The sequence below is a fragment of the Phalacrocorax aristotelis genome, chromosome 17 (assembly GCF_949628215.1).
Source record: "Phalacrocorax aristotelis chromosome 17, bGulAri2.1, whole genome shotgun sequence".
In the NCBI taxonomy this organism is placed as follows: Eukaryota; Metazoa; Chordata; class Aves; order Suliformes; family Phalacrocoracidae; genus Phalacrocorax; species Phalacrocorax aristotelis.
Window position 1 is genome coordinate 6,662,923 of NC_134292.1, and position 26,927 is coordinate 6,689,849.

The following is a 26,927-nucleotide window of genomic DNA, read 5'->3' on the forward strand; positions in this document are numbered from 1 at the left end:
GTCAGGCAGTTTGTTTATTGGCAAATAAGTGCTGAAAACCATGAGCCCTACATACACAGGTGCTCAGTGCCCTGTTACATTAGAGTGGTCACGATACCATGGGGGAAAGTGCAAAAGATCAATAAACAAGCAAAGTTAGTTCTGACATACCAAGGGGAAGGTAGTGAACAGTGAGCTTGGTGCAGGTGAGTTTCTTTTCCATCCAGCTTGAGTGGAAAATGAGTTACACAGCAGCTGAAGTCCTTTAGGTGAGCTCTGGCTAAAAAAACTCATTATAGGGTTAAAAGGCATACATACCTGAGCCCTTTGAGCTAAACCACCACATACGTTGGGGCAGCCTGGCTTGTTCAGTGTGTGTATAGCTGGAGATGACAGCAAGTGGGACTGTCCCTTCCTGCACTAGGATGCACCAAGTCTGTTCACTGCTGAGATGGGAGGGGAAATACTAGTTAAATCAGTGATCTAGGGTGAAAAATAAATTCAGGCTAAAACATGCCTGGAACCGACACTGAAAGAAAAGCCTGGACAATTAACACAGGGAGCAAAGCTTGTAAAAAGGTTTGTAAACTCTTTGCAGTCCAAGAGCAGTTTCTCAGGAAATGCAAGCAAGATGCATGGTCCCTTGCACTGAGGTTTGATTTTTGACATATAGGCCCTAAATTATTACGTCAGTCTTCACAAAATTCCTTCCAGCTTCAGAGGACAGTTCTAGGTTGAAGCCATCAGGCACCACGATAGCAGGGCTCTTAAGAGCACCTTGCACTACTGTTCTCCCACTGGTGAGCAAGGTGGATGGGTGTAACAGGCTTTTAATTCTTAAATTCAGCTTCCTTGCCTTGAGAGCTAGAACATGTCAGAGGGTTTGCGTGGGACACTTCCCCACTGGAATGCTTGATGGTTTGACTTAGGCAATTCTACTGCTGAAGAACAGAGAGGGCAGGAGGGACAGACAGGCATTAACCCACACCAGACACAAGGGAAGTGTAATTCAAACTCTGAGCAGCTGCTGAGGGGAGGCGGCTTGCTGGCCCTGGGAAAGCCACTGCGATAAACGAGACTAGGGTAGAAAAAAAGTAATCAAGGAATCTTGCACTTTCGAGACTAACCTCAAAGCAGGCTGCATTGGTAGTTAACAATTCAGTCTTGGTGCCATCAGCCCTTTCCCAAAACCTTACTGTACCACTTCTTTCCTGCAATTCCCATGTTAGCAATGGAGTGTCAACCCTGAAGAGAGCAATGGTCTCAGATGAAGAAATCCGCATTAGAAGTGCCAGGGGGTGAGGGGTGCGTTCTGCTTGTACATTCTTCTTCCTGGAGACATTTAACTTAACAGTTCCAAGTAAGTGACAGGAACTTTCCCTTTCTGGTTCCCTCTTTCCCCTATGAGCCAGTCTGGATCCATGCCTGGCAGGCTGTACACAGTGATCATCTGGGGAGAGAAGCCAGCATTAGACAGGACCTTACTCTGCAGGCAGAGTCAAGAAGTTCAGTCAGATGGGTACCAAAAGAACAATAATTCCGGAACTCATTTAGCAGGCATCTGCGTCCTTTCCCTGGAGCTATCTGCAGCTTTAATAGGTGATCTACAGCAGTCTGCCCAGTGATGTCCCTGTTGCCTTTTCATTCTCCAAATTGACTTAAGGTATTTTTTCATACAGGGTGGCATAGTGCTATGTCATCCCTTCTGAATACACAAGTTCCGTCTAGTCAACAGAAGAGTTTGTGACTTGCTGAGTTGTCTTTTTTTTTCTCAGCACGATTAGACCAGGCCTCCAGCCAGGAGCTTATCCCAGTGCTGTCACATCAGGTAGCTATATTTAAGGGTCACAGTGAAGATACTAAGTAAGGGTGTTTTGTTAGCTGAATACAGGTAGACTCCAATAGGAGTAGAAGAGTTACTGGGGTGATACTCAAATAGCAAATGGCCATCAGCACAAGCTCACTGCAACAAGTGGATACTAGTGGCAAGGAAAAGACTCTATTAGCAGTGCCATAAAACAGGGTTTTTAGGGGCAGGAAGAGTAACCAAGACCTTGCTGCGCATGCAATGGACTGCTAGGCAGATACAGCAAAATTCACCAAGGAAAGCTACCAACCTCATCTGCAAGAAGTGCCAGCTCAGTGCTGTCAGCTGCTTCATAATCATAGAGGACTCTGGCCTTCCGTGTCCCACTGGCAGGAGGCTTGACTTCATTTGGGTTCAGTACGCTCTCTGCCACGGTATTAGGCACCCCAACAATCGTGGGCACAACTGGAATAGTAGGCACAGCAGGGAGTGTGGCAGCAGCAACAGCTGGAGGAGAGGTAGCGGCTGGGGGAGGAGATGTGGATTCTGCGTTGCCTACGAATGTGCCTGAAAATCTTACACAGGAGGAAAAAAAAAAAAAAAGAGCAGAGTTCAGTAAGGCTCTAGTATGATGAAGCAAGACAGAGCTTGTTCTTTTAGTAGTTACGCTGCAGCGATGATGCTCAAGAGTTCCGGCTAACAGCAGCAACGTATCTGCACTGCCCGTTGAGTGGGGAAATGCACTCAGTTTGCAGGTGCTGAGACTGCAACAGGTAATATTTGTCTGCTTATTTTGATTAGAGTGTCCTGTTACAGAACTGGCACCTGACTTGCAGAGTACGAGGCTGAAGCGTGGCACCAGAGAGGGGTCTGGGCAGGTGCTATCGGCTCTGCCATTGTTTCACTGGGCCCATGGTGCTGTGCCCTCCCCCTGCTCTCACATGGGCTGTGCTATCTGTTTAGTCTGCCAGTTGTCTAGGAAAGGGACAGTTCATGCTGTTAAACTGGATGCAACAACTGGAGGCTCCCAGGCTTTCTGGGCTCTATCGGTAGAGACAGTAATGGAGCGAGCTTGGTCTTGTTTATTTGTAGATACCCCCCTCTGCACTAAGGGAGTGCAGCCTGGCCCTTGCTGGCCTTCATAGCGAGTCTGCAGAGACTCTGGTTTGGCTGAAGTGAAACGCTCTTAGAGCCAGGCCTATGTGACACCTTACTTACATTTCTCCTTTGGCGCTGCAAGCATGGAAAGGAATGGAACAGGAGTAGTGAGTGATCACGCAGAGGCAACAGCCCCTTCCTGGGTCAGGCGCTGCACTGGTGTGACAGGTTAACAGACAAAACAGCCCTGCCCGCGCCCATGGGATGTGCAGCCAGTAGCACAGAATTAGTTACTGCTGCAGCTGAGCACACTCAGGCTTGCTGCTTGGCAACAGGAATTTGTCTCCCATGCGATTTAACTACTTTAGAAGAAGAATGTTCAAACCCTCATGACCATCATGCTTTGAGATGAATGCATAAAACCCAGGTGAACCCAGTGGGAAAGCCTGCTCTAAATGTAATACCACTGGGATCGGTCACCATTCTGTAAGCTCAGCTCTGTCAGAGCTTGGAGAGGGCTTTAAAACTTCTACCCAACATTATGACGCAGGATGGGGAAGGAGGCCTGAGCTAGGGGTAGCCAGACGAGTAGCCCTTAGAGAAGTAAAAGCAGTTTCTTGTCTTACCTGCCCAGTTGCTTCTGCAGGTCCAGCATGTATTGGTAACACTGAGCATAGTAGTTGGTCTGAGACTCCACAAACTCGTGGAGACAGCGAAGATGATTCACCTGGAGGGAGAATGACCATAAGCTGGTCTGTGAGTTTGGGTGCCAGGCACAGGAACCCTCTTCCTGCAGCTACCACCTACCCCCATGGGAAGCAGACTTGTGTAGGCCAGTATTTAAGAGTTCCTTGGTTGGCTTTAATATCCTAATTTGTTAAGTTTGGGAATGTTGCATAGGCCCAAGGGTGATCTCCGCGAGGAGGCTGCTCCTGGCACTTGAGCCATGCCCATGTGGTGAGTCCACAGCCTAATGAGAGAACGACAAGGTTTTTCTGGCTCGGAAGCATCTCAAGCACTGCAGAACTGCAGGTGTCACAGTGCCACTGCCTGTGCACGCTTCATTATGTTTTTAGTTTGAGCATTCCAGCATCCAAATGTATGACCTCTTCTACCTCTACTCCCAGTGCAGGGCTCACCATCCTCTTGGTATTCTTCTAGAAAGAAGCCAAGCATGTCTCTAGTCCCTGTCATCCCCCAGTTACCTGGGAAGACTCACATGTGTGCTGCTGATCCCCTCCAGCAGGAGACGTGTCACCTCTGCCTGTCGATCAAACTCCGTCTGCGTGAGCCTCAGCTCATGTTCTGCCTGTAAAACAGGACAGGGTGTTCAAGACAGCACAAGGCAAGGCCTTGTGCCTCCTCCAGGGAGAGGAACACCTGCCTCCTCCACCAACCCCCCCTTTTGGCACTGAGATAAGTGTGCTGTCGGCGCAGTAGGACACATGTGCACCTGTGACGCTGAACCCCAGGCACGAGAGACCCTGGGTGAGGATCCCAGAGGCTCTGGCTGTATTGCAACTTGATTTCTGCTCGATCCTGCACTGCAATGGAGTTCAAGACTGATGCATCAAGCTAGGAAGCTCCTACTCCCACAAGACTAGAACATGAAGACGGAGGGAGGCTTTGCTAATCTTGAGGTTTGTAGAAAGCCAGTCCCGTGCCAGCACCTGTCCTTTTAACCCCCTCTAAGCCTATAGGCATAGGAATGTGACAACCTCCCTACGTTCCTCTCCAAAAGCACAACTTCTGCTGGTACCCTTTTTATCACCACAGAACAAAGGCTGAGGCCAGGGAGCATCTACCAAATTGCTGTTGCTAACTGCATGTCTCTGCAGTGGAGATAAACATCCCAATCCAGCTTCTACCTCCAGCTCTTCTTTGATGCTAATTACTTATTTTGAGCTTGGAGGAATTAAACAATGGTTAATAGAAGGCAGCAATACAAGAGACATTGGGAATCTGAAGACAGACTGATACTGGAGACCCTCTTTACTGAACAGACGGCACATTTCTCCCCCACCAACAGTGTGTTTACGCTAGGGCAGTTTTGCAGTACCAGAATACCCAGTGGATCCTTGCAAGGCAAAGACCTACAGAAGTGTTGGAGCAGTCAGATGCCCTGGTGCCTGCTCTCCCCACCCCACTGCCACAGGGAAAGGGTGACAAACTGGCTCTTCTGTTCTCTCAAGCATGCATGATTCCTTAACACCAAGCAGAATATGCCAGTTCACTCTTAGGATGGCACAGAAGAGGGGTGTCCACTCAGCTACACCTTGCTGGAAGGGGAGGAATATAGGTTCTGTGTCCTTCTCCCCTTCTCCAGGGGGTGCAGCGATCAGGGGGCTGCCTGCCTCAGTGCAGTGGCTCCTGCATAGCACCAGTTGTGTGACAGCTCCTTTTGCTGCTTTGGAAATGCCCTGATCAGTCTGGCACGGGGCTTGTTTGGACTTGAGCCCAGAGAGCTAATCCAGACAGGCTGATAGTCACAGAGCAGAGGCCACATCATGGGTGTTTCTGAGCAGGGTCACCCCAGAGGAGACCCAGCCTTCCCAGCAGGGCAAGCTAGAGGAGCTGCTGCGCACCATTACATCTTTCATCTGGTAACAGCATTACCAGTACTGCTGTACAGCTAGGCTAGAACAAAGAAATGCTTTGACTGCCTTGCAGTCAGATTTGTCTATTTTAAGCTACAACTGATCTATTTCCTTGCACCTTCTGTATGAAAGGGATTATTTAAAGAAGGGGGAGTATAACAGGAAATACCAGCAGAATGCCTTACTAAGCACCAAGACATTCTTTGCTCCAGTGAGCTGAGCAGAGACTTTGGTAGCAGCAGAGCCATTTGAAGCTTATAATAGACAGAGCCAGCTCCATTTGGCACCACCTGGGATTTGACCCATTACCTCTCCCTGCTGGCTCTGAGCAGTTGCAGGATGTAGTTTCCCATAAAGCCAGCACCAGCCTGTGACCTGGGAGGTCCCTTCCAGACCTACGCTTCTCCAAGACACTGAGAACTTTGAAGTTTACTAACATACCTTGGTCTATCCAACCAGGACAAACCAAAGATAGAGGATAGAGGAGCAGAGCCTTGCATGCTTATGGCTGACTGCAGTCAGCTTATTTGTTTGAGGGACCGAAGGTTTTCAAGTACAGGATGAGCTGGTTCAAGAACAGCCAGTCTGCTCTGATGATGCATTCAGAGTAAGGCAGTAATAGGTTGCTATCATGCACAGCATGCAGGAACATGCCATTCTACCACCTTGCAGTTCAGGCTTCAGGCTAACGTCTGCTGGGGGTGTTTGAGATGTGAAAGGCAACGGGATCCCAGGTGTCTCTGGAAGCTCCACACCATGCTGGAGCTCCGCACAGAGCTCACCCTGGTCTCTAGTCCACTAGCAGCCCTCCACCCATCTTTATGGACAAGTTATGCTCCCCTCGGGGAACCCAGAAAATAAACAAGATCTGGGACTTTGCCTCCATGGATCCACTCAGAAGGGTGAGCACAGCTCACCCAGACAGAGTCAACTCCACGACAGGCTCCAAACTTCCCACTCTGCCCTCCTGACAAAGGTGTTCCCTCCAGCAGCTGGGGCTTTTTGTGGGGAAACCCTGTCCTTGCTTCAGCTCTACTGAGAGCTCCTGCTTGGACCCCAGAACAAGCACACAAGGGACTACTAGAGGCTAATGCATGGCACATGCAAAATTAGAGCAGGCGGGGCCTTTGCCACAGGAGCAGAGCTGAACCACGTCAGAGCGCATCACCTCTGCTCCAGCGACGCTGGTGCAGGGCTCTCAGAGTTGCCTTTCATCACATATGCACGCACGCCTGGCTTGCCCAGGAAGTCTCTCACACTAGGTACAGCCAACTGGCCCACGGGGCGGGCTCTTCCCAAGCCACTGTCGGTTGCACTGAACCACACAGTCGCAGGATCAGCACCGGGGCTGACAACAGCAACATCCCACTGGTCCTCCCCTGCATGTGTGCAGGAACACGAGCAGGAAGGAGTCTGCAGCACCCCCACCCCCTAAAGACCACCAGCACGCCCAGAGGTTTGAGCACAAGTTCGGCTGGGTACTTACTTTTTCCACCTCGTCGCTCCAAAGCTGTAGGGGCCACAGAGCAACAGGAAAGGAGGTCAGTGTTGGAGACGTCGAGAAGCACTCGGCATTAACACCAATTGGCAAGGACACTCCGTAGACACAGCAGGCCAACTCCGGGGACAAGCTAGCCCTTCACCCAGCAGCAGCTGCCAGACTGATGCCCCTTCCCCTCATTCCTGCACCCTTGAGCTCAGTTTCACAACAGGAGAGCAAGTCCATGCCACCAGAGCCAGCAGCACTCCACCTCTGCTCCATGCCAGGGCTGTTACAGCAACTGCATTCAACAGGCTCCAGGAAGAAAAGGATTAAGCAGCAAAGTCCTCTGAACAGCAAGGGTGACTTTGCTGACGAATGCTGAGGTTGGTATTGAAAGACAGCCCTTCTCTTTGGATTGTGGAGAGGCAAGTGTGCTGCTTGAGCCCACAAATGGGGCCTGGGAACTGCTGTGAGCTCAAGCCAGACAGAGGCCAGCGTTCTCCACCCGCTGGTCTAGAGAGCTCAGGTTAATGGGATAATAATCCCACCAGTCTGCACTACCAACAGGCACATTTAGTTACATGAAGGAGGAAGAAATGGCTGGATGCTGCCTTTGAGCCAGGCAAAACATCATGCTACTCCTTCCTATTCTCCTCACCCACAGGGTGACATTCAGGGCAGCACAATGCTGCCAGCTGCTTGCTGGGATCTGGCTCCAGGACATGAAACAATTAACAAAAGACATGTGCAGTGATGGGAAAGGGAGAGAAGAGGAAGAAAAACACATTGATCCTTCCCAGAGGTCCTCGGCTTGGCCCTTCCTCAGCAGAAAACTACTCCCTCAGCCCTGGTAACATGAAATTGGATCCACTGGGAGCACACCAGCATGCTGCCACACCCCACGTCAGCAGGGCCAGGGGAGACGGCCTCTGAGGAGCTCAGCTTCACCCTCTGATGTCGCCTCTGCAGATCAGGAAAGTTCACTGTAACACGGCTCAATTTGCACTGCAGGCACCTGGGAGCCCTGGGCTGGATGCGGTGGTGTCTGAGCGAGAACATGCCCTGTTTAGACCCAGGTCTCCCAACAGAACCTTGTTGAGGTTTGCTCACCAGCACCTGCCCTCGTGGGCTGTGGCAGCCCCAGGTGCAGCAACAACTTCAGCAGCCAATATCAGGAGCACCTGCAGGAACTGCCTGCAGTGGTGAGGACTGAAGGAGGGGGGTGGCATGCCTGGCTCCTTGGCTCGCTGCCTGCTCCTGTTCTGGTTTCTGCTCCCTGGCCTGCAGCTCAGCTCCTGCTCCATGGTACGTAGCCTGACTGGCACCTCTTCTTACTGGAATGGAGTTGTTGTAGCCGGTCCCCTTATGATCACAGGCTGTCCCTGTGCAGTGCTGATGCTGGGTGTTTTCTCTGACCTTTAGGAGGATGTTTTGTTACTGCAAATCAGGAACTGGTTCAAATAAGGCCTGAGTAATTTCAGCCATGTATAGGGACACAAGACCCTTCCCCTTCTAAAACCCCCTACTCTGGAAGGCAGATGACGGGAAGATCCTGGTAGGCAGCTGAGAAGCAGGCCCTAGCCTGAACTGCTCTGCTGGCACAAGACCTCGGCCAGCGCACCCTCATGTTTTTGGAATGTGGTTTACTATAAGGGCAAAGGGAAGCAAGCTTTTGCTGACCAGAGATCTTCCTGCTTACTTAGATGCTGTAGCCAGTACTTGAGCCATTTCAGGCCCGTTTAATCACTGCAATACCCACTGAATTCGTAGCTAGAGGTGTTTCTCTTCTGTTGGCCCTGCTGTGCAACCTCTGGCTCTGACCCTATGGTGCTCTGGGGCAGTCCAGCTTTGCCTAGATCTGTCCCTGGGCTAAGGTACTATGTGGCTCTAGTCAGAAGCATTTCAGATAGCTCAGGGAGCAGAAAAGGCAATGATTTGCACCTGTCTTCCTCCACCCCAGCTCAAGCCAGAGGAACCCTCTTTCAGGTACTCGATATGTTTTTCTTGGAATCATTCCTAGGAGTACAGCGCGTGGCAGGGTCTGAGAGAAAGGGATATTTAGGCCTGCACAGCCCACGTACACCTCACACAAAAACAAAAGGTCAGTGTGGGGGAGAGGAGAAATGGCTCCTCAGCCTCCAACTCATACAAAATGAGGAAGGTGCTTATCTCCAGGTGGATCTAAGTCCATCTAAGCCCTCCTGTTACAGAAGGGGAAAACAATAAAAACACCATGTCATCCACCTCTCCAGAGAACAACAGCATAAATTTAGAATGCAAATCAGAGCTCTGCTGAGGGCACACAGTTCAGGAGAGAGCTGACCTGTTTGCTCACCTGTAGGCCAAAGTTGTTATCTGGGCATAAGCAATCCCTCCCTCCAGAAGGGAGCAGAGCTCAACAGCAAGGTGAGCAGCAGCCACTGCTCTATACTGTCCGTATACACTAAGACTAAAGTAGTGCAAGGACTCTGGCCTGGAAGAAAAGCAGAGGAACAGTATGAAGAGCTCCTACCTTGCTGTAATGCCTGACCCCTTGGGATGAATGCTGGGATTAGAGAGCTTGTTGCAAGGCAGTCCTGCCTGCAGGGAGCAGGGGAGCAGTCTGGGCTCGGCCTGCGTTTTGCTAATTAGAGATGCCAACTGTTACTCAAGTCACCCCTGCTAGTGCAGCTGGACTTCAGGTGGCACTTCAAGCACTACTTGCAACCTCTGAAATGGGTAGTTTTGGAAGCCACAGGAGCACTGCTGGCTAGGCCAGCTGGTTTCCTACAGGCACTCCTGGTAGGAGGCCCTGCTGTGCAGCCATCAAACATGCTGAAGTGATCAAGGTCAGTGCTGGCTGCTTGTGTAGAGCACGTCAGTCTTCTAGAGCCCTGCTCTAACTGTCCCATAAAATCATCACTGCTGTCAGGGCTTCTCTAGCACAGCTCTGAAGAGGGACCACTGAACCAGGCAGAGATGTGCCAGGGCAGACCCCTGTGGGCTAAAAACCCCCCAAAATCTATTTCTCCTGCCGTGTTACTGTGATTGGCATCTGCTCCCCAGAACATCTTTGCAATACAGCAGAAGCAGACGAGCTTGCAGTTTGATAATGACTAGACATGTTCAACTGAGCATCTGGGTACTCTGCAAGACCCTAATGCACGTTACGCAAACGCTTGCCTTCAGGTCTGCTTCAGAAAGCCTCAGGGAATGATCAGGATACCCTGGCCTAACCAGAGCTATTCAGAGGCAGGGAAAGCCCAGTTTCTCTCCTCTGATTCTCCCAGAGCTCAGTTTTAGTCCATTACTGTGTTGCCCTTGGAACAGACCTTTCCAAGTGAGAAGCCAGAGCCACAGGCTTGCTGCTAATTGCTGCACTAGGAGAGATGGAAACTGAGCAATTGCTACAGCATCACCAGTATCAGCTGCTTCAGGAGCCTCATCACCAGGCCTGTTACCTATTGAAATAGTTTTCTAGCTATTGTGCAAAGCTGTTTCTGATCCCAGCATCACTCTCCAAGAAGGTCAGGACAGATCCCCCTGGGAACTAACACTGATGCTATCAGCTCAGACATACCACCTTCTCCAAATGGGATGGGTTTCCCATTAACCAAATCCAACTTGTTTCCATGATGGTTTTTGTTTGCTTGAAGGCCAGGCTGTCCTTTTTCATACCTTCAGATCCCACTCCCCAGCCCTTCCACTCCCAGATTATTCTATTAACAGGCATCAGTGTTGTTCTGAATGCTATTTAGGAAGCAAGATGATCAGTTTTCAACATTTTAACGAGAAATGTGACATTGTGCAATGGGGAGCCATGAACACAGCATGGAAAGTCAATTGCGTGACTACGACCACTCAGTGCAACACAGTAGAGATGCAACAGGCTCTTCACCCACCCCCAGTGCATCTGACTGCATGACAGCTGCCAACAGACAGGCCCCAAGATGAAAGGAAAAAAGTGACCTCTATTTGCAGAATAGACAAGCCTCCACTGTCAGCCTACTGCGTTGCTGACACCATGGGTGGCAGAGAGATTCCTCCACCTTTGCTTCTCTTGACCAGCTACAAAGGCTCTGCGCGCTGACACTACAGTACTAATCAGGCAGTCACGCATGTGACGTTGCCAGCGTACAGCTGGAACCATCCAGAAAGGCTAACCTTTGAGGTTTTTTTCCTTTCAATTGCTCTACTAGCAATAAAAAACAATCAGAAGATTCCCACTAGAAATGTGGAAAAGGATTGGCAGAGAAACTGGAAAGCAAACCAAGCAGCGAAAGTGCCAGACCCTGACCCTGCACCCCCACAGGGGTGATCTGCATCCTTAAGGTTGACTCAGAGGAGCCCTGGGCAGCCCATGTCACATTAAAATGTTGAAAACAGCAGAGCACTAGGTCTGAGTTTAAGTTGGGTGAAGAGAGGGGCAGGAAGAGGTTGGAGAGGCAACATCTATGAGGAGGCAATCTTACCGCTGATGCGCTGGCGGAGAGCACGTAATTACGAGGTCTAGTCTCCTGAAAGTCAGGCACAGCCTAGTGGGGGGAATAGAGTTTCATGTACAAGTCACGCAGAAGGGTGGATAGGAGTCAGTCGGGCAACAGATGGAAGAAGGGACTAGTGGTTTTTTCCTGTCTGTGCTGGGAGCTTAGTTCAAATTCTCATGGGGTGGCAGGAGGGAGGTCTCCCAACCTTCCTGACAGTGGTGTGAGAAGCTTGCCCCAGGTGGAAGCCAGGCTTGTGCAAGAGGAGGTGGACTGGCTCATGCAGTCACAGCCAGTACTCAAACAGCAGATATTTCTACCGCTAGAAACTATGCCTGTACTTACAGCTATTCGCTCACACAGTGGCCAGTTGGAATGGAGATGAGACAGCATAATCCCAAATGTATTTCCCATTCCCTTGCGGCCAGCAGGTTGCTCATGTCATGGTGGCTCAGTTCAGTGGGGAGGACCTTCTTTCCCCTTGCTTCCTGTCTACAGACCTAGAAATGTCACTGTGCAGGACCTTGTCCTTAAAGTGGGCACGCTTACCAGCATCAGAGCATCCTTTCCACAGTGCCTTTTAAAGAAACACATCTTCTTGTTCTTACCGTCACTAAGCCTCTGGGTGTGTTTCCTCCTAACAGACTCAGATCTGCTATTTTCAGTAAGGGGCATGGCTTAGCCAAAGCAGATCTAGTCCAAAGCCTTGCTGTTGCCAGAGGCAGTGTATGAGTTTTCACCCCAAAGGTCAGAAAACCTCCAAGCCACCTTTTCCATAGCTAAACCTCTGCCCAGGGGCAGGAAGACTTAAACGCTCTGTAGGTTTTCCTCATTGGGAATGCAAGGGATCCAGTCCACCCCCACACAGGTGTAGCCTCACTAACCATCACATAATGTGGTCTCTCTGTTCAGCTAAGCTAAGACTAGGCCTCCTCCTAGGATGGCCTGTGGCTGTAGCATCACCCAAAGAGATAAGCCAATGAGCTAGCTTACATCAGGACCATAACACTGGTGCGATGGATCTGAGTATCGTCCTGGTCAGCCTTTACTGCACAGTAGGTTGGTGTGCAAGGCTGGTGCACAATCCAGCTGTAACCCAGCTACGCTGTTAATCCTCTCAGGCCCCACATTTACTCTCTCAGGTTAATCTCTTTGCCGCTCACCCAGATCTACTTATACATGCTGACCTGATTTGCTGGGCCCTGAGCACCCTGCTGGAATGAGTGATCAGTGGGTGGAAGAACAGTCAGGCAGTCCCAACAAGATTTTTTTATTTTTTAAATCATCTAGGAGGTTTTGGGGATGGCTGGAGGAAAGAGTAAGGAGGAGTGATTCCTATTACAAGTCAAACTTTGTCAAACAGGGAGAAATAAGTGCCAGTGAGATTTGAGGCCAGCACAACAACTAGGCTTGACTCCTCCCTGAGGGGAGAGGAGATGTTTCACAGGAATAGCTTCTTATGCTTTTTTTTTTTTTTAATCAAAAGCAACTAAAGAAACATCTCCTCCCATTCCCTGGTCTCCAGAAAGTCCCAAAACTAGTCACAGCACATGGGATGAAGGAGGCAAGCTGCTCTTGCACTCCCGTGCATGGGCAAGTTGTATTTGCAAGCAGTGGTCAAAAGGGACCCACCTCCCTCCCCCTTCTAGTCTTGTAATGGAGAAAACTGGCAGAGCCCTGGAGCCTGGAGGACAGAACAGCACCACAACCACCAAGCTGCCTGTCATTGTCTCTGGGCTGCTTCCCTTCCAGGAGAGGGACTTGTCACCCAACCCAACCTCCTCCTGCACGCTGCTGGAGGAGCCTGAGTGGGTCTTTACAGGAGGCCATGCCTCTCTTGAGCACTGCTTGCAAGCAGCGTTGATGGAACAGAGTGCATGCTCCACAGGGGCTGCAGGCAGCCAACAGGCGCTCCCATCTTTCTGGGGCACCTTTCCCAGGCAGCCGCAGCCCTGACCATGCTCAGTACATGCTTCAGGGCCAGTCCCAACGGGACAAGGGAGATGGGAATTTTCATTTAAAATGGGAAAGAGACAATGAGAGGTGTTAAAGAAAAAAAATCACAGCACTGTTAGCACAGTCAATACTCACATCTCCCTCACACTGAGCAAATTACAAAGAAACAAAACAAAAAGGTTAGTAAACAAAACAGCATCAACAGGAAGGACAAAGCAATGACGTCTGAGGGAAATGCACAAGCCCAGACACTCGAATAGCAGCTCACAGGTCTGGGCAGCAGCGCACTTGGAGGGTTGGTCACGAGACAGAAGCTGTGGGAACACAAGTTTGCACTACAGAGGGGAAGAGCAGCAAGAGAGTGGTGAGCTGGGAGAGGTGGGATACTTTAGGCCAGCTTGTACAGAGAGGTGTGACACAGGACTCCAGGCACATTACAGGGAATGTTGTGGTCTAGTAATGAGTTAACACACCTAGAGCAGAGGCAGCAGTTCTCCCCTTTGTGCTGGGAGCTTCTACCTGTGCCTTGTCCTCTAGTAGTCAGTGAGGTGCCTACAGCCCTGAGGCCAGGGACCCACCTTTAAACTAAGCTGGTTAAGAGATGGATGACCACAACAGCAGCTGAGGTTGTTCTGTTGTGTGATCTCTGTTTCAATGAAGCAGAAGGGCTGAAACATGGCTTGGGGCAAACAGCCTGGGAAGCCTGGACTGGCTGTGTCCTGCCTGGGGCACCCCAGCCCTGCAGTTCGAGTGGGAAAGTAAGCTTTTCTCTTCCAGCTACAGGGAAGTCCCTCACCAAGGGTCTGTGTGCAGGTGAGAGGCCTTGGAATCACTTCATGCAAGAAGCAAGGTAAAGAGGGTAGAAAGGGAAGAAGCACAGGAGATATTTGAATTGCTGCTCTGCTTTGAGCTTAAGATAAGGAAATGGTCACCACTTTTCTCTGAGACTGGGAGCACTGTCCCCTTCAGAAGGGGAATCAGGGATCCCTGAAGTTACCTTCAGTGGGTCTGAGTGATCTGACTGATGGGAGAAGGCTTTTTTAAAAAAGGGCAGCTATCGCTTTTGTTCACCTAAAGCTTTGTTCAGGGTTTTCCCACATAGGCCTGAGCACTGTGTTAGACCCGCTGACGGAGGCCACTGAGCTTAGCAGAGTTTCCCCATACGGCATCTATGCAGTTAGAGCTGGAGAAAAGAGAAAACACCTGGGAACTGGCCACCCAGGGAGCTGCAAGGCCAGAGGCCCAGCTGAGCAGATGGCTAGAAAACAGGCTCATGGCAGGGCTCCCAGGCTGGTATCCCAGTGCATCCCAGAGACTGACTGACAAGGACTCTGGTCTATTCTGATTGCACAGGTTTGCTAGTTGAGGTCCTGGCCCAGGCTAGGAGCAGAACTTGGCAAGTCTTTGTGCCAACAGCCAGAGCACTACAGGATAACAATCTGCTTCAACAAGGCCCTCCAGGGAACCCATCAGTGCCCAGCTACATCCTCTCTGCCTCCTGCTACTCTGCCCCTGCCCTGGGAGAGCACAGCTCCAGGAGGTGCCTCAGGCCCAGCGCACCCTGAGCTGACAGGTCTTGTCAGCCTCACAAGCACTTTGAAGCACTGTCCCCATTACCTGTGGACAGTGACACTGGCTGACTTATCAGTCCCTTCTGCACGGCTCTGACCTGGGACCTTTGGCAGTTTACTTGCCATGAACTCCCCAAAGCCAGAGGGCAAGACTAGCTGTAACCAGACAGCACCATGAATTAAGTGAATACAGAGGCTGAAGGAAGGACCTCTTGCTAGACAGTCTGACACTGGCCAGCCCTTAGTCTTCCCCAGGCAGGATTGCCAGGGGAGCATGTGAATTGGCAGAATCTTAACTAGTGTGAAAGCCTGGAACTGCTGCAGAGCCCCAGCATGCTTTCTCCTTGTGCAGCTCCCAGCTCAGCTCTCTCTTGGCTTGCTTTGAGATCCCCAGGGAAACTTAGCAAGTCCTCAGAAGATGCAGCCTTTTAGTTACTAGCAAAAATCATCCAGTAACCACTAGCAGTCAGGAGACAGGAGCCTGGGTCAAATAGAAGTTTCCAGACTCCGGAAGCTCAGAACTATTTTCAACAACTCTGCCATAGAAGGGCATCTAAGGAACAGGCGTGTGGCTACTGCTCCCAGTTCCCTTGCATACCAGATGAAGAATTCCCCCCACCCATGTCTGCCAGGGCATAGCAGGGCAGCCTAATTTTTGTCCAGAGAGCATGTGGCATTATTCATGTGAGCCAAGCCCTGGGGCCAGAAAGACAGAGAGGGGAGTGAGGGAAAAAGTTACCGCTGCTTTTGCCTCGGCAGCTTTGGCTTTCTTCAACCTGGCTTTGCAGGCATCCAGATCCAGGCGGCGGTTCTGCAGGATCCTCCGCTCTTTCTGGAAGGGACAGAAAATGGGAGAAGAGCAGACTGCTTAGGAGCTGTTGAGGGAGGAAAAAGGACAAGGTATCATCTAGGAATTAAATCTATTTCTTCATCAAAAAATGCTAGGGAGAAAGAAGTAGTTGCTATGTTCGTGTCATTAGCAAGAGTTTTGGGCCTGGCTGCCAGGGATCCAGGCTAACCTTCTGGAAACAGGGCAGCCTATGGGAGGGTGGTGCCCACTAAGCTGCAGGAGTCAGGAAAGGACTTGCCTTCCTCATGCGCACCAACTGGCAATCCTTCCCTGCCGCAGAGGAAGCCCTGAGCAAGATCTAGGATAGTTATTCCCCTACGCTTGCATACTTTGAGAGGAGAGATATGGAGTCCTCCTTTCTCATAAGGAAAGAAAAGGAGTTGTTGCAGCACTTTCTCCATCTCCCCCTGCCCTCCTCATCTCTGGTGGCATGACAAGCTTCCCCTTTCCTGCTACCATACTTACAGATATGGTTCGCCAATCCCCTTCCAGGAAGTTGCGCAGTGGGGTCAGGAAGTTGAGGGAGGCAGAGTGGATGAAGTCCCGTTCTGCTGCACCTAAGCGCCTTTGAGTCTCTCCAACTTTTATCAAGGTCTTCCCTGCAATAACAGGAGCCTTCAACTCCAGAGAAACCAATTAACATTGCGTTGGCTTCAGCCAACCCACCCAGAGCTACCAGGCTCCAGTGTTGGGGGACAAAGGCACAGTGTACCCTGCCCGGACAAGGTGACCATGCCTGTACCACACTAACTTTAGTCCCAGCTACAATCTGCTTTTAGCTTGAGGCCTCTTCTCAGCTGCTCCCAGTGCAGCTTAGATCTTATCTGCTGAGGCACTTACTCAACCGATGTCCTTTTACCACTACCCCTGCTTGCACAGAATTATCTTTGTCTCATAAAACAGAGGCACAGGAACAGAACAGCAAATTAAAAAGCACCAGAGCAGAAAAAAAAAAAAAAAAAAAAGAGTTGATTAGGCAGTGCTGGCTATAGATGCAGTTACAGCTGTTCTGCCTGTAACAGGGCTCACTATTGAACAGCTATTGATTGGGAGAGCAGTAACAAAGCTCGTGGCAGAGGCAAGGACAGCTGGAAGTTAAGGCTATGCTTCTGTGCAGGTCTGCTGCTTAAAGAAGCCCAGAATTCCCCCAGGAAGGGGCAACTGTTAGGATTTAAGAGCAGAAAGATGCATTGTGGTCAGGAAGGGGCCTGCTGTGGCTTGTAGCCAAGCACCACCCTTCCCAGTCTGTTTTCCTGTTCTCTTTCTGCAGGAGAAAGATTTCCACCCTCCTGTTGTAGGACACAGTTAAAGGATGGTTTTCCTGTTCAGAGTCTAGAGAACCTCTGTGCAACTAGATACCACCACCTTAGACTAAAAAATATGCTCACACTGGGCAAAGCTAAAGCTATTCACTGCAAGTCCCTGTTCAGGCTAGTTTAGAAAGCCACAGAAACAACACAGAAGAGTTTCTGTGTCCTGTAACCAGTTCCACTAGCTCCCCTGGATCCACACGTCTTTATTTCTTCTCTATCACTGCCAGACTTGAAGACTGCATTAGGAATAGGGAGACCCCTGCCCCTTTTCCCTCACAGCATGGAGTGTGCTTTGCTGTAGAGTCAGACTTGACTTCCTACTCCAGGTGGGCTCTTTGCTTCTGTGCTGGAGAAGACCCTTCTCCGGGATCGGCTCTGACACGCTCCGTGGCAGGTTGCCGCAGGGGGAGCCGGCCACCCTGCCTCCTTCAAGAGGCATGCTGCGGAAGTCTTAACCCAGAACAGTAGCTGGGATACTCTCTTAGGAAGGGATGGGTTCCCAGGGCTTTTTAATTAGCCAGGCTGACTTACCATAAGGTGTCCCTGGCCCAAAGTCATTAGCTGCTTCTGTCATGTACTGTGCCAACAGCTCCCCGTTGGTGACCCGGGAAGGCACCTTCCGGTCAAGCTTCTCATAGAGGAATTCTTCTACTCTAGCACCTGGAATGAGGATGCCACCAGTGGTTACAGGATGGAGGATGAAGGAGTGGCCCCTGGAACTGGCATTCATGGTGGCCCACACTGTACAGTCCTCAGTCATGCACTGGACAGCAAACACCAGCACTGGGAGGTGTGCCCTCCCAACCATCTCCCCGTCTTCAGGAGCACACCCAGTGATCTCAGCTGCATAGAGAAGGAAGGACAGGCCCTGCAAAGCCACATCTCTTCCAACCCCCACAAACTCAGTGGAACAGGGCTCTCTGCCAGAGGGCATGCTTTTTAACAATGTTTGAGCTGCGAGTGATATTTGTCCTTCAAGCACTAGAAGAAGGTGGACTTACTAGGGTTTGGCTGTAGCAGAACCTCAGTCTGACGCAAGATCTTCTCTGTCCAGTTCTTTGTGCAGTCTGCCCTGGCCAGAAGGCTTTCAAAGTGGGCATCTAGTTCAGTCTTCTCAGCCTGGCCCAACTTTTCTTCAGTAAACTGCAGGAAGGAGGTAGTCATTAGGAGGTCTGATCTACTAAAGCAAAATTACAGCATGCTACAGGGCTATTAAGAGGCACTGAGGCTGCTTCAATCTCATGCATTTATCTAGCAAAAAAGCCTTCAAGGTGTCGTTCTTTGTTCCCAGAAATCTTTCAGTGGAAGAGGGCAAACTTTTGCCCAAGAGTGGAACAAACATTGAGCTAAAAATAGAGTCCAGGTTTGAGAGGTGTTCCTGAATAAGTAACTTTTAATAAGGTCTAGTACAAAATTACTCTAGTTGTGGGGAATCTATTTAAACGTGCACATGGCTTTCAGTACTTCATGCAGGAGAGCAACAGACATCCTTCACATGAGGGAAGGCAGCATCTCCCTTCACATTCTCCTAACCAACAATGTCCTCCACACCCAACAGGATCAGGAATGCCACTACCACCTCACAAGTCAGCCTTTCTTCTCATCTTACTGGACAAGCAAGTACATGACATTGGTTTCGCTACAGGGCTTGTGAGTGCCCTCCGACAGCCATCAGACTCTCAGTGTCTGAGCACTGCCTCCCAGCTGCCTTGCAGGCAGTGAGCTGCCAACTGCGCATCTGAGGTTTAAAGAGGCTCAAACTCAAGATTTAGAGTGAAATGCTTCCAGCAAGTGACTCTTCCTCTAGGACACACTCTGAAGCAGGGTATTGAGAGAAATATGATGGTGTCTGACTTCTCTCAGCGCTCAGATCCATGCTGGCAACACACTTTCCCTCACTGTGATTCCTTTTAAGTTTAAGATTAACAGCAGGGAAAAGCAGGCTGTGCAAGTCTTCAGTGTTTTCATACCGGGCAGTGACATCTGACAAGCAAGGTTTGTCAGTCTGGAGGTACAGCGTCAGATGGCCTGGACACCCCCCATTGCTTCCTTGGGGGATTTCTGAGAGAAGAGCCCATTCCCTCTCATTCCATCCCCATTTTCCACTTGCTTCTCTCAGTGATGTTGGCCAACTTCAGCGTATTTTTAAGCACAATTTCCTGCTCTTGATGGAACCAGCACCTTGTTGGATCATACTAAAAGAGCCCTTTAGACAGCTATGCCACATGGGATCCTAGAGAGGTTGCAGTTGTCCTTTTGGCCCTTGTTGCTGGCCTGAGGTGCCACTGTTGTGTTATCAGGATGTGGTACTGTACGATACCTGGTACAGTCACGTGCCAAGAGACTAAAGCCTGGCTAAAACTCCTAGATGAAATACAACTACTGCCTGATCTGCCACTTGCAGCGTCTCCTCTCCCCTCCGCTATCCCACAGTTCAGCTCTAGATGGGCCAAGATGCCCTCTTTATGGGGTCTTAGTCTGGTGTCTGTTGCCCCTCCTGAAAGGCCTTTGGCAACCTCTCTTCCTGCAGCTGCCCAGCAGCCCCAGACAGGTTCACATCCAGTACAATGCTGGGAGCAAAGTGAGATAAGGAGCCAGCCCAGAACCAGCACGTGAGGCAGGCAAACAGCCTTTAGGAGTCCTGTTACCACCGTGTGCAAATGTTACTAGATGTCCGAGATACGCAAGCCCTGCAGGTATGTTTACACAGTGACCTGCTCAGGCAAGATTCAAGCTAGAGCCCGCGAACTGCTTTGCCTGATGTCGGTGGTGACAGATACTGAGCTGCAAGGACAGTCACACCCCCTCCTGCAGCCCAGTGGGGGCAGAGGGCTCGCAGCCGTGCATGACGAGGGATCACTTCACTAGTCTCTTCCTCAGCACCAGCAGCCCCTGGTTACTGGCAGTCTTATTTTCAGCTCAGTCTCGCCATGGCCCTGTGGCTATTGCTGGGCATGGCTAAAAGCAAGTTCAGGGTGAGAGGGTGCTTGTATTGCTTTGTACCCAACATCTATGCTTGTCTCTGGGGGCCACGCACGACTATCAGACATGTGTGACTGGCCGAGGCTCTCTTCCTCTGTCACTGTTGGAAGCCCAGGGCTGTTTTCAGACTCTGCCAGGCTGGGCTGAGTCACTGCCATGCAGCAAACTGGGGCTTCCCAGGTATTTGGCACCAATTCTCGAGTCATCTGTTTAAGAGCTTTCTTAAACAAGCCAAGACTCTTTGATGCAAGCACAGTCTCTCCCCCCGCACCCTCCAGAAAGCTTTTTGAGATCTCATCTGACTTCTAAGTCCAGCTCCTTTTCCTGCTATTTAGACTCATCCTGCACCAGCACCTGCCCTGGAGCTGTCAAGCCTAAACCCAGTTTCTTGTCACCTTCTTACAGCATTGCTGCAGTCAGCTCACTGCCGAAGCCCTCCTGCATCTCCACAGTGCTACTGCCAGCCTCCTGAATCATTCCAGCTCTGGGGTCCTTTGCTATATTCACAAGCAGTATCTCCAAGCATCACTGTCCTTCGCAGCTATTTTCTGTAACCCACCCCTTCACCTAGTGCAGTGGAACAACGTGGGTCATTTGCACAGCAGCACTTGGCCAGGGAGCAGCCAGGACTCAAATTCCGTTCTGATCTCAAGTCAGGCACTAAAGCTGTTTGTCTTGCAAAAGGGCTGAGGACACTCACAACGATCACTGCAAGCCGGGGCTGTGTCAGAAGGGGAGGATGGGCAGAAATCTCAGTCACAGCCTGTGGCTCCAAAGGGTCAGGCCAGAAAACAATCTCTTATTCAGGCTTTCTTTCAGCATTGGAAAGCAGGGCATGAATGTCATGAAGTGGGTGCAAGGGCATGGGAGGCTGTAGCTCACATCCTGGGAGGCTGTTGCTACATTAGTGTCTCCCTTACCCCTGCCCAGAAGTCAGCTATGCTACTAAGTCCAGACCCAGGCACAGCCTCGGGGCAGTTGGTACCACCTGGCTGAAGGCTGCTGCAGAGGGTGGTCTCTTCCTCCCCCGCAGCACACTTCTACCTCCTTGTCTGTGCGTGGGGAGTCCAGCTCAATTTTACCTCTAACATGACTTCTCATGCAGGTCAGAGAACTCACCTGACGACACAGCGCTCCTGGGAACGTGCCATCAGGAGCAGGGGAGAGCAGGACTACCTCTTGCAGGAGCGGCTTCCAGTGAGATCAGATGAAGCTTCTCATGAAAGCGCAGCCAGTGAAGGAGATTAGGGGTAAGTTACACCACCTTATCCTATGAGCTGGTTCCTTCTTATGTCTGGTGCAAGTGGAGATCTGAGCTTTCAGGTGGCAACAGGTCTCAGAGGCTGATCCCCTCTTAAGTCAGTGTCCCCAGTGAAAAGCAGGGTAGAACAACAGCAGTTTATGAAGTCTGGCTACTCAAGCATTTCAAGCAGAACTCCCCCATAAAGAACTTCTGTTCTTAGGAATTTGTTTTCATAACACTTACAGAAATGTCATTATTTTTCCTTCCCATTGAACAGACATAATATTTCACTGTGAGGCCAAGAGATGCGGAAGAACAGACAGGCTGATCATACACTCATGCCTCCTGACTGTAAAGAAAGAGGTTAAAAATATTTTGTGTCTTGCTGCTCGTGGACTAGAGGTATTGGTGTCTTTTGCAGCACCGAACACTCCAGGCTGCCACAAAAAAGAGTGTTATTTTGTTCTATCAAGGTGACCTACAGGCTTGCTACGTATTCACCTGGGAGAGAGTCGGGGTGGACAGAGCACATGCAATTACACTGCCTGGGAACCTTAATTCTGCTGGAGCCAAACTATTCCCACTTGCTTTCTAGAACCTGACAGTTGGGTCAACAGCCCTGCCCTGAACCAGTTCCAGAATCTGCATCACACGCCAGGTCATGGTCACTGATCCTGCCCTGCAGGAAGCGTCCCTACAGCTGACCCAGCTGAGCACCAGCCCCATCTTTGTGCAGGGAAGCCAATGAGGTGATTAATAATGCAGGGCAGCCTTTTGTCGAGTGCCACTCACTCTCCAGGAAGGAGAGTCGTGCCGCATTCCAGGGCATCAATAATTCAGCCAAAGGTTGGGTTTCCTCTAGGAGGCTTGGCTGGCCAGCAGGAACACTAGATGCATTATCAGGGCCCATGCAGGCAAGCAGGCTGACGGATCAGGAGAGCAGCACTTGGGTGACAGGCCCAAAAGAAGAAAGACTCTGCTGGACTGCAGTTAGGGCAGCTGCCTGCATTCACAGCTTGGGGGAAAACTCTCCTTTCCCCAGGAGAGTTGATAGAGACACTACTGTGATGTCAGGAGGGTGAGCAAGTAGAGCTGAGCCAGATGGGTCCCTCTGCACTACAGCTAAATATCAAAAAACGCTGTGCCTAGAGCCCTAAAGGCCATCAAGGTAAGGCTTTAAAATAGCACATGCGTTGTTTGCTGAAAGCATTAGCATCTTTCTCCCCTTTGAAGTGAGGGGAATAAAACATCAGAGCTCCCAGTTATGCCAGCACCACAGCTGTCTTGCACAATGCAGCATGAGTAGACTCGTGTCTCTTCCAGGCTTGTGTGATTTTTTTTTTTTCCCCATCCCTCTCCACTCCAGCTGGCCCAGGGCCGTACGCTGTGAGCTTTGACAGGGTAGCTGCAGCCCCCTTGCAGAGGATCTGGTGGCAGAGTTCAGGCCCCTGTACCACTTGAAGGGTCCCCAGTTTTTCCAGCTGGACATTACTTACGACTTTCTACCTTAAATCACAAAGATCAAGCCAGGGCCTGGAGTCTTAAAACAGGAATAGCCTCCTGCACCTGCTGGTAGATTTGGGCCAGTAGATTTTCTGAAGTCTCTGAACAGCTTCATAATGCCCAGGCTATTGTAACATTTGCTTTTTTGGTGATCAGAGGCATGACAGAATCAGTTTAGGCAAACCTACGTCCCACCTTGTGCAGGCTTGCATTAGAAGAAAAGCCATAGCCACTCAGCCTCTAAAAACTACCCAGGTCTCAACAGCTCTGGACCAGATACAGAGTATGCTTCAAGTATTTGGTCACCAGGAGTCAGGAAAGCTAGGCTGTGAGCCAAGTGAAACTGTGCTAGAGGACAGAAGGAAGCCATTAACAGGACAGCTTGGTCAACTCATGAGCAAGGCATTTAGGGAGAGGAAAAATACTGCCCTCATGGATTCATAGGTGTGTTTCAAATGGAAACATGCTCTGGCCCATACCTCTTCCCCTTAAAACCCTTTTCATCCGTGACCTCCTGTTCTCTTGATTCTTAAGGTGATCAGCAATCAAGGTATCAACCCCAGTAAGGTCAGCAAGCAGAAGGGAAAAGTCTACTTTATCACCACAGTTCAGAGAGATAGGGGAGTCTGTCTTTCTTCAGGATAGAATAAGTCAGCCTCTAGCTGCTAGCAGTAATTATATTAGCAGTGGGATAAGCACCCAAAAGCTGTACTCATGCTTGGGCAGTTTCACCCAGAGCCAGTTTACATCAGAACTGACAGAAGACAGACACCTACAGTTATTTCCAGACATCCCTGAGAGCACCTGGCTTGCGGCCTGTCTAGAACAGAGACATCCAATGTGTTATCTTTGGAAGGAGAGGTACCAGTTCTGTAGGGAAGCTGGAGCTCTTAGCACAGCTTCCTCTGCAGAGGTCTGGGATCAAACCCACCTACTGATAACTGGAAGGTGCAGCTGATCAAAGAGAAAGGCCTTGTTCTTCTTTGGTGAAGATGAGCATGACCTGCTTGAAGTATCTCTGCAGGTGACAGCTGTTAGGGCCTATGTGCTGCATCCTCTCTGAGGATGTTTACTTCATGGCTGTGACTGGTGGTGCAAGTGTCAATACAGTACATCCTCAAGTGGGAAGCTGAATCCTACCAAAGCTCTTTATCCTTGCAGCTGCCTGAGCCTAGAAGCTTGTTGCCCACTTGCAGGGCAGCAGTGCTGACCACCACCTCCCTCTTCACCTACATCTACTACCTGTTTTGTTTCTCTAAAGAACATAAGAGATGCCGTGAAGCCCACAGGGCACCGCCTGGTGAGGGAGCCGCATACACAAGCCTGGTAAGATAGTTACTGCTTATACAGCTGCTTTGTCACAGCCACCTTTGTCCTGCTCCTGCTGGACTTGTGCCCACCCAGGAGCATACAAATCCTTCAAGCTGCCTAGCTTCTCCTCAGGTAGAGCCCTGCTAACTGGTGCCTGAAGCTAGGAAAAGCTGTGTAAAGGCAGCAGTGGGTTTTTGAGTGGTTTTTTTGCATGTGGGGTTTTTTTTTTGTGTTGTTGTTTTTTTTTTTTTTTTTGTCATGAGAGGGATCAAGCTTAGTCAAATATCTTTCCACCAGCCACCTACATTAGGTTGTATTTGACAGGTTTCAAACCAGGACTGCGCCTGCACTAAGCCTCAGGGAAGCCACCCCTGCTCTGCCTCCTTCCCCCCCCCGCTGAGCAAGGCTCCAGCCCTTCTTCCAGTTCGTATTAAGCTCTTGTGTGTTGGCCGGGGATCTCAGTCAGACAGCAATAGCTAATGCTGTCTGAGTGGCACAGCACATAACGGCCAGTCCATTTATCTACCAGTCACTGCAGTTCCAGTAAAACATCACTTTGTTAAATGCCTGGAGCTGAAGAAAGTATCTCCAATGCTATAAAACTGAGCTTATTCTAGGCAGGTCTTATTCCCCTCCTAGAAGATCTGCTGTGTTGAAGAGAGCTACAAAGCTAATCCTCATTGCCAACAGAGACCTCAACTATCATTTCTGGCTCTTGGTGGAGCCAGGGCAGTGCTCACCCACGCTAGCAGCAGGACTCTATGAGGACAGCCCAAATAGGCCTACTTTCCCCAGCAATTAGACTTCAGAAAGTGGTTTTCAGCCTCAGCAATCCATTTCCTTCCAGTCTCCCCTCCTTACACAAACACCTGCATGCTGTCCACAAGTACCAGTGCCCATTTTGTTTCAAGAAATTACTACTGGAATTAGTCATATGAATATTCATATACGAGATTATGTGGAGTAGGTGTAGCAGGCAGAAGCCACTATTTATAAACGCCTCCTTGCTCTAGAATTGCTGTGTGCAGACACTGTTCCCATGCCTGTCTCCTTCCTACGCCTCGAAGCTAAAAAGCACTTATCAGAGGCTTACAATAAGGCTTCTAAACATAAGATTTCTTTACAGCATTTCTTCCTTTCTTCTGCTACCAAGGTCATTTGCATGAGAACAGCATCTTTAAGCTTTCCATCTGCTCCTTATTTTGCACCTGTAGTTAATATCTCTCTTTTTCACAACATATGACTCATTGGCACGGTTCCAGGAGGTGATATCTGTTTACAGGAGACCAGCTCCTAAAAGAGCCAGAATTACTCCACTGCACAGAAGGTTTGGAACAAGATGGCACTGCTCTGTTTGTTTATCAGCCCACACACAATAAGGTAGAGCAAGAAGCCCAGTCCCAGAGTCACCAGCTGGACTTCACTTCTCAGGCAGGATCCCAACCAACTCTAACGTGCCTCCCTCCTGCCCAACAGAGAATGGGTCTCACGTTGTTATGCCGCAGGAGGGGACAGTCTCAGCAGCCACATCTCACCACCTGCCGCACGCTTTGCTCCTCGTGGGTAGCCAAGTTTTTTCACAGCTCCGGGGGTCACTGCATCCCCAAGCAGTTCCAGATCTCCAGCTGGGGAAGGATGGTCCTGACACCACATTAGCCCCCCGAGACACTCTCTGCTCAGTCTCAGCAGCTCCTTCCCATCACTTCAGCAGCACTGTGTTTTGTCAGGGGCTGGGAGCTGCTGCTGCCTGGCCTCTCGAGGGGCTGACGTGCAGACCACCTGCAAGGCCACCTTGGCCACCTCTCCCTAGCAAAAGGGAACAGTTCCCTAACAGGTCTGGGCACAGCTGACTGTTTGCAAGATAAGCTTTTCTTTGAAAACATCAACAATTAGGCAAGTGATGTCCTCTCCATACTCCTCTTCCAGCCTGCTCAAGCCAAGGCTTTGGTTAGCAGTATCGCTGGGGCTGGTGTGCCTGGTTGGCCTTTACCAGACAGTCCCACCGCAGCAGCAGCACCGTGGTGCAGCTCAGCACCGCTCGGAGCCCCCAGAGGCGGCTGCTCCCGGGGCCGGGGCTCAGTCAGACCCATCCAGCTCCACACCTATTTTCCAGCCTCCCTCGGGGAACGTCCCTGGTTTTGCTGAGGCCTCGACCCACAGGTCCGCAGGGCGCCCGGTGCCCGTGCGATGGGAGGGAGGGAGCGGGAAGCCGGGAAGGCCCAGCATCCGCGGGCGAGCCCCGGCCGGGGGAGCCGGTCCGGCCTGAGCCCCGCCCGAGCCCCGCGGTGGCCTCACCTGCATGGCACGGGAGAAGAAAACTCCCGCGTCCGACGCCAGCTTCTTCACGTTGAAATCCATGGCGATGGCGGCGGCGGGAACCCCCGCTGTCACCGCGGCCGCCGTGCGCCCGCCCGCCCTTTATAGCGCCGAGCGACGCCCTCCTCCCACCGCCCCTTAAAAGGGCCGTGTGTCACCAGCAGCACCTCCCGCTGTCGAGCCGGGAGGGGGGACGGCGCGGCGGCGGGAGGGGAGCGTCGAGCCCCGGGGTGGCTTGCGGGGGTCCGGCCGCCCCCGGGAGCGCCTCAGGCGGCTGACGCGCGGGCGGCGGACGCGGCCCCTTTAAGCCAGGCAGCCGCGGCGGGGGTCGCTGTCAGCCGCCCCCCGCCCCTTCCCCCTCGCGGCTCAGCCGCACTCGCCGCCTCATCCTCCAGCTCCGATTGGTGCGCTGGCAGGCAGCTCTCCGCTCTTATTGGTTGGAGGAGGGGGTGGTT

At 51.0% G+C, this 26,927-nt stretch overlaps 1 protein-coding gene across 4 annotated transcripts; it reads right to left on the bottom strand.

Moving 5' to 3' along the window:
- SH3GLB2 (SH3 domain containing GRB2 like, endophilin B2) lies at nucleotides 1-26,880 on the bottom strand. Of its 4 annotated transcripts, XM_075112524.1 has the most exons (12): nucleotides 26,452-26,825; nucleotides 18,119-18,260; nucleotides 17,649-17,777; nucleotides 16,270-16,403; nucleotides 15,694-15,786; nucleotides 11,416-11,478; nucleotides 6,968-6,991; nucleotides 4,104-4,193; nucleotides 3,511-3,611; nucleotides 3,005-3,019; nucleotides 2,097-2,361; nucleotides 1-1,429 (listed from the first exon to the last, which is right to left on the bottom strand). In XM_075112524.1, the coding sequence occupies exons 1-12, from the start codon at nucleotides 26,512-26,514 to the stop codon at nucleotides 1,322-1,324; spliced, it is 1,227 nt and encodes a 408-aa protein (XP_074968625.1). In that variant the 5' UTR covers nucleotides 26,515-26,825; the 3' UTR covers nucleotides 1-1,321. The 4 variants fall into 4 exon arrangements, with proteins under 4 accessions (XP_074968625.1, XP_074968626.1, XP_074968627.1 ...); XM_075112525.1 differs by lacking the exon at nucleotides 3,005-3,019; XM_075112526.1 differs by lacking the exons at nucleotides 6,968-6,991; nucleotides 11,416-11,478 and having other exon boundaries at nucleotides 26,452-26,607.
- Between the last annotated feature and the right edge of the window lie 47 nt (nucleotides 26,881-26,927).